At 37.9% G+C, this 6,778-nt stretch overlaps 1 protein-coding gene across 1 annotated transcript; it reads right to left on the bottom strand.

Annotated features, from left to right (window-relative positions):
- Window positions 1–1,682: 1,682 nt before the first annotated feature.
- LOC118347669 lies at window positions 1,683–6,490 on the bottom strand. The gene is made up of 7 exons (XM_035687688.1): window positions 6,176–6,490; window positions 5,768–6,089; window positions 4,177–4,240; window positions 3,426–3,576; window positions 2,283–2,514; window positions 2,086–2,155; window positions 1,683–1,923 (listed from the first exon to the last, which is right to left on the bottom strand). Exons 1-7 carry the CDS (start codon window positions 6,488–6,490, stop codon window positions 1,683–1,685), a joined length of 1,395 nt encoding a protein of 464 aa, XP_035543581.1.
- Window positions 6,491–6,778: the final 288 nt, after the last annotated feature.

Here is a 6,778-nt window from a genome sequence, read left to right as displayed (position 1 = left end):
ACCACTTCAAACGGGAGGGTTCCCCATCTTGGAACCAATATTTTCTGGTCAATAGGATATTATCGATCGAGGATTTTCAAGATTTGTGTCCTCTAATAATAATGTTTTCCCCTTCAAACAATGGATTTCATTTGAAATGGCTTGGTCAATGAAATGATTTTGAACTATTTTGTCGATTTGAATATTTTTTGCTTCGATAAAATTAACTGATTTGGTAAAAGATTTATGCCCTCTAGTTTCGGATCTGTGTGTTCATGTGGTTCCCGGGTTGGTGGGAATTTCTGTTATGAATTTTGTGAATCTTCTTTGTTGTTGATGTTTTGACGATTTTTGTCCTCTACGTCCACTAATTTTCTGGGGATTTCCATCTCCATTTCATGACCTCTCTAGTTCAATGTATACATAACAACACTGGTACTAATAATTTTGTTTTGATTTCTAAAGCACCACAAAATTATTTTCTTTGGCATGTGCTGTTTCTATTTCGGTTAGAAATATTATTTTCGTCCATTGTTCAGATGCTTCTGTCGTAATAAAAACTGTCCCAAAAACCATGAAAATGAAACAGCACTTGTTCCAAATCTGTGACTTCATACATATATGATGCGAATGGCTTTACTGGCAGTTCATTTGTCAATGTATTTTGTATTGAGTAGTCGCATACATTGAGGGAAATATTGTTCCACCAGGTAGTTTGGACATAAATTTTTTATTTCAGTCCCTGGAAGGAAGCTTATGTTGGACAGATTTTTGAAGTCGTTGTTGTGATAAGAAAATGCAACAAAATTGTTTGCAAAGAACTCATGTAATTTGTTACTATTGATGCCTATGTTATTTTAAATTGTTGTGGAATGTAGGGGGTGTTTGTTTACTGCCTATTTGTACTTTGTTTGCAAGAAATATGGAAAGTAGTAGAGGAGTGAGCATATCTACTACTCACCCTATGAGGCCAGAAGATGGAATGATCCAAGGACAAAGACCACTTTGTTATTGTGTCATTCCCTCCAAACTGCGGACGTCCGCGAAGCCCAATAGTTTTGGCTGGAGGCTTTTTAACTGTCGGCATTATAAGGCTCAAAAGCAGTGTGGATTTTTCGAATGGCTTGATCTTGCATGGAATCAACCGGATTGTTGTAAGCACACGTTAGAGTTAGCAGAACGAAGGAATGAAAGGATCGCAGATGAACGTGCAAAAATAGAACATCAAAGATTTGAAGCTATGAAGAACAAGTACAAATATGCCTTGATTGAGTCTTGGGTTTTATTTATTGCCTCATTAGTTTGTTTTAAATTTCTCAAAGTTAATGATAATGTAAACCGTTTAATGCTACATTAATGTCAAAAACTTGTCCACTATGGTGGTGTACTCTTCACTGGGTCGGTCACTTCTATAATTTTATAATTACTTCTTTTGTTGTCTATTAGTAGTATTACTTGTTGGAAACTCCATTAATTCCGCCCATGCTCTATATTTTACTTTTCATCTGCTCCCTTTTACATTAGGTTCTTAAGTGAACCAAACAACCAAATATGTTTACAAAAAAATGATAGACAATAACATTGGTAAACATGATTTTTAAAGTTTTTTAATACAAACAGGAACATCATAGACGTGGAATCACTCCAAACCACTTAAAATTGAACATGCAAGTACCAAGAATTAGAAAATATGCAATACACATTCATCCCCCATTCCAGTTCTCCCACAAAGGAATCATGATCCCATCTCTCTGTGCAGCCATAGCTCTGGCTGACTCATGGGACATGTCTGCCACTTCTTCTGTCGAGCTCACATCCTCTCCCCCAGGCATACTTTCCCCATTCAACTGAAGCCCCAATGCATGCTGAATGAACTCATCATTCGGTGTTACCGTTTTAATCAGGTTGTGCAGTGTACAACATGCGGTAACGATCATCCTTTGCCTGTTTGGGCGATATCAAGGCATCGCTTCCAATAACATAAACCGATTTTTCAACAATGCGAATGTGCACTCGATTACATTGTGCAACGATGAATGACGAAAGTTAAAATAATCTTTATAACCTCGGAATTGACGGGCACCAAAACGTGCAGATCGATGATACCTCTCTCGTGGATATGGCGTCATAAACTTCTCAATGCAAGGAAATGCTGAATCAACAAGATAATAATATCCTGCATAACATGGATTTATACTGAGTTATAACTTGTCTTAGAAATGTCCCTGGAATGTATTTGAGCAAAAAATTCATCAACGATTTTTCTGCATCTACCTTCCAATACCACCAAACATTTCACGTACTTGGATCTGGGCATGGAAATCCATTCCGCGCTCGACTCAGGGCATCCGGAAAAACTCGTGCATCATGGGCTGTGCCCTCCCATCCAGTATACACAAACGTGAACTTCATAACGAATTCACATAAGCATAAAACTTTTTGTGCAATCCGATTATAACGATTTCTATATGCGTTTGAAAGACGAGCTGGTGCAGCAGCTGAAATCATTGTGTCGTCCAATGCACCAAGACATTTCTACAATCACATATATCAGAAAACACATCTAAGTATTGAATATAGAGTTTATGTCCACATTCTAGGTCCTAAAATGTTAGCTACATAAAATAAATCTAGTATTAGTTGATCGACATTTTTCAGATAATATTTAGTATTTAATAAATATTATTATATTCAATTTGAATATTTTTTTATTATAAACCATCTATAAAAGAAATCATTGCATTAAATTTGGCAGGAAATCTGACATAATGAGTAATGTCAAATGTGGAATCTTCAAGTTTGGAAAGAATAGAATTGATTATTAAAAAATTAATTTTTATTTGTATCAATTTCATATTTATTCAATTTTTTTTAAATAATTATAAAATATTTACGCATGAAATATCATTTATCTTCTATTCTATTCCATTCCACTTCACCAAAAGCAAAGAAAACTTAAAAGTAAATGTTATGAAATAAGCATTTATGCATTAAAAAAATCTTGAAAATTCATTACCTCAAACCATGGATAATTGTGATGGTTACCCGCAATGTAAGGATGGACCCCATGATTGTGTGTCAGCCTAATCACAGTCCAACCTAGCTAGCGATCGCATGACCGCCTTTGTGTGTCGGTTAATAGTTTCGCTAGAATGTTGGAATCGGTCCCCTACGATCCATTGACCTTGTGCATGGCCAACGAGATGGCAAAACATGCCTACTGACACCCTCTTTGTCAGGTCCATAATTAATGACCCCCGTAGCAGGTCGCATATATACCGGAATGCTGGCACTTCCATTCGAAACATCTCTTTGCAACTCACTGGGTTTTCGTTTAACACCGCTTGAATATACTAATCCCCTCGTAGACCTATATTGTGATGGGGCATTGGAACCCGACGTGGCCATAATTCAGTTGTTGAGTGCATCATATAAATAAGGTTAACCTCCTGCATTGCCGCTTCATCTCCACTAGAAGGATATGTCAGCATAAACTGGTCCGCCTCACTGTTATGAGTCATACTTGAGCAAGAATCGTCCATCTCGCTGTTGGTCCCAATCGATGGGGTTTCTGCAAAGCTACTATCATGGTCCATTCTGAATATGGAAAATAATAAATAAAAAAAAACATCAACAAAATATTAACAAAGCCTGAACAAATATGAAAATACAGGATCAATTAATGCATTTTATAAGTTATGCTTCTAAATTTTTTTACTAGAAGTTGGAAGAAATTATAAATTTGATTGCCAATTGAGACCGGTTGCTCTCTGAATTTCTTTCCCCTAAATTCTATTCTGCAAACAATACCACTTTTCAATAAAACATATTTCAATAGGTTTATCTCCTTAAGACCATGAGATTATAATGAAATATCTATTTCAGCATAGATCTTCAAATTAATAATATAGCATTGAAGAAATTATGACGGTAGACTACTGGAGATCTTTTGTCTTGTTATAGGCAAAGAAACAAGTTTATATAAATTATGGAAAAATAAATAATATTAGTTTAAAAAAAACCATCTATTGCATTCCAAAAACGAATTAACCAATTAGTTTGTACGGTATAACCCACGAGTCCATAAAAACATTACATTCTTTCGTTGCATCTGGTGTTTAATCTTTGTGTGGGAAAAATCATGTGTCCCAAACATTACATTTGCCGGAAACATTACATTGTAATACAAACAGTTACAATGCAGCTGCCTGTGTTGAACGCAGCAGCAGTGACTCAACACAAGCAGGAACACAGACAATTACTGCATTCCACAGGCAAATAAAAGTTGGTTTAATCAAAAGCTTTTGCGTAATAATGTAATATTTTTTCAGAAAAAGAAAAACAGGAAAAAATGCATTTGGTGCATTTTTATGACTCCATTGATTTAAACAAACGTTACTAGAAGGATTGATCACCATGAACTACCGGCACATTCTGTGCATGGCCAATGCTTATCATTTCGCATTGAGGGGAACCCTAGATAGAGAGGCATCTGGACAGCAACACTAACATAATAGCTTTTGCCTAAAAACCAACTAAGATGAAAAGAATGATGACAATATATAGCTGTACGCAGTATAAGATAGAATGTAGTACATCTTAAACAACCAGACAGCAACATCAGATTCTTTTGTGCCTCAACACAGACACACCATCATCATAAACATTACAACGCTGTAGGACCAAACAAACCATCTAAACGCAGCAGCACCAAACAGACATTACACTGCACCAACATGTTGTAATATTACACTGCACCAACATGTACAAACATTACACTGCACCAACAGTTCTAATAAGCACTTCAAGCTAACATCTACAACGCAGCAGCAGCAGCACGATTCACTATCTAAACAGACTCACCACAACCAGAAACAACTCCATCAGTGACTCAACACCAGCACCAACATGTACTCAGAAATAAGCACCAGCAGTAGCACCAAACAAAGTGACTCACCACCATCAGAAACAGACTCGAAAACAGACAACCAGAAGCAGTCCCATCTACTTAGCACCAGCGCCAGCAGCAAACAATAGTCTAAACACACTCCAAAACCACCAGAAACAACTCGAAGACAGATAGAGCACCAACTCAAAATAACTCCAAAACAAACTAGCAATAACAAGTAGCAGGAAATAACATATTAACAGACTCACCACCAGGTTTCTACAACTCCAAAACAGACTCACCAACACAACAAAATACTCCAAAACAGTATTTGAGAAGTATAATGACAAACACTTGAACCATTCAATAACCATCAGAATTGTTAATATACTCGACATAGCAAGTACAACTACCAGAATCCAACTAGTTCATAAGCCTAAAATGACCTCATCAGCAGTTTATGAAATGTCAGAATTAAAATTCAGGAAATGAAAAAATGCATGATTAAATTGACAAGAGAGTTAATAAGATAATTGCTAAACCCTAAAGGTGGTTAGCAAGGAAAACCATTGTAGGGGTCAGGAGTGGCAAATCACATCCGGTGTCACCATCAATTCAGACTCCAAGCCCACTGACTCCTGCGCTCATCGGAGATAGAAATGAAGGATCTCTAGACTTTTGTGCTCAATAAACGGTCGAAGGCCTTGTTAAATTGGTCAGGAGGTAAGGGAGGTTGTACTTCCTCCAACAACCTCATACAATGCATCTGGAGATCAAATGCTCCGTCGGACTCCATGCTAGTACCTTTGTTGCACTTCCTTGACCTGCTTGACTCCATCACCTCCTCAGCAGCCTATCATCTCGCTTCGGCACAACGTTTAATTTCATCTAGGGTCTCACTCATTTGCTGTTGAAGGGCTGCATTTTGGAATGTCAGCAACGTCCTCTGTCGTCTGCGAGATCCGCTAGCATAGGAGGCAGAGAATGGTGTGGATGAATGCAAGGGAACCCCCGATGGGGAGGGGGGGTGTTCCTGATCAGTCACTGGTTGGCCACAAGTTAGCATATCCTCCTCAAGCAACCGCTCATCGTCACTATCTGGGGCGGGATCAGTTGACGCCCGGCCCATTGTCCCAGTGGCTACTGAACAACCAAAAATTGCACAAAGTTGTTCATACTTTGGACATCCATGGGTCTTGTAATGTTTCCATGATGAACGAACCTAACAGGAGACATTGTCAATAAATACAATCAAAAAATGTATTTGGAAAGGTAATTATAGATGTTTACCAATAATTTAGTTCATACGCTTATAGCATTTGCCCAGTATTCCTCACTAGCAACTGGTGCCTTCCTCTCTTGGTCCCACCCCAAACCGGTTTGTTTCATAAGATCTGTAAATTCGCGTTGTCTTCTCTTTAGCAGAGCAATTTTCCCTTTCACTTGATCACAATTGAATTTGTTTGGGCCAATAGCCGACAGTCGTTCAGCAAGCCTGACATTATCAGCAGTTGTAATCCTCCCTCCTCTCAATCTATCCATGAGGGTGTCTTCGTACAAGAGGTCAACTAGGACATCCTCAAAGCCATCACTCCATAAATCCCGATCATGTGGGGTTTCCATGGTATCATTGTCCATATGCTTCTAATATATGCTCAAACGAGGAAGATGATTATTGAAACCAAATATAAAACGCTGAAATGGCTTGGACCACATTCAGCATGCAATTTTCTTTATGGATAGTTTTCCTTTAAGGTAGAATGAACCAACACCCGAAACACAATTTACATGGAAATAATGTAAAAAGTCTAGCTCATGCATGGGAAGATGTTCTGCTAAGTATTGGTATATTCCTGAACCCCCAACACAGTCAACAGTCGAGCTCATGGCTGGAAATACAATGTAAACAGT

Source organism: Juglans regia, chromosome 2 (genome assembly GCF_001411555.2).
Source record: "Juglans regia cultivar Chandler chromosome 2, Walnut 2.0, whole genome shotgun sequence".
Classification (NCBI taxonomy): domain Eukaryota; kingdom Viridiplantae; phylum Streptophyta; class Magnoliopsida; order Fagales; family Juglandaceae; genus Juglans; species Juglans regia.
Note: the sequence above shows the minus strand (reverse complement) of the source record. Positions and strands in the feature narration are given on the sequence as shown.

What these genes read in the sequence shown, in the direction of transcription:
- LOC118347669 (XM_035687688.1), bottom strand. Translation starts at nt 6,490, where the DNA reads ATGGAAACCCCACATGATCGGGATTTATGGAGTGATGGCTTTGAGGAT. An exon ending in TCAACACAGGCAGCTGCATT is followed by an intron (nt 3,577 to 4,176) that starts GTAACTGTTTGT and finishes TTCCATATTCAG; the next exon opens with AATGGACCATGATAGTAGCT. An exon ending in ATTTCCATGCCCAGATCCAA is followed by an intron (nt 2,156 to 2,282) that starts GTACGTGAAATG and finishes CATGTTATGCAG; the next exon opens with GATATTATTATCTTGTTGAT.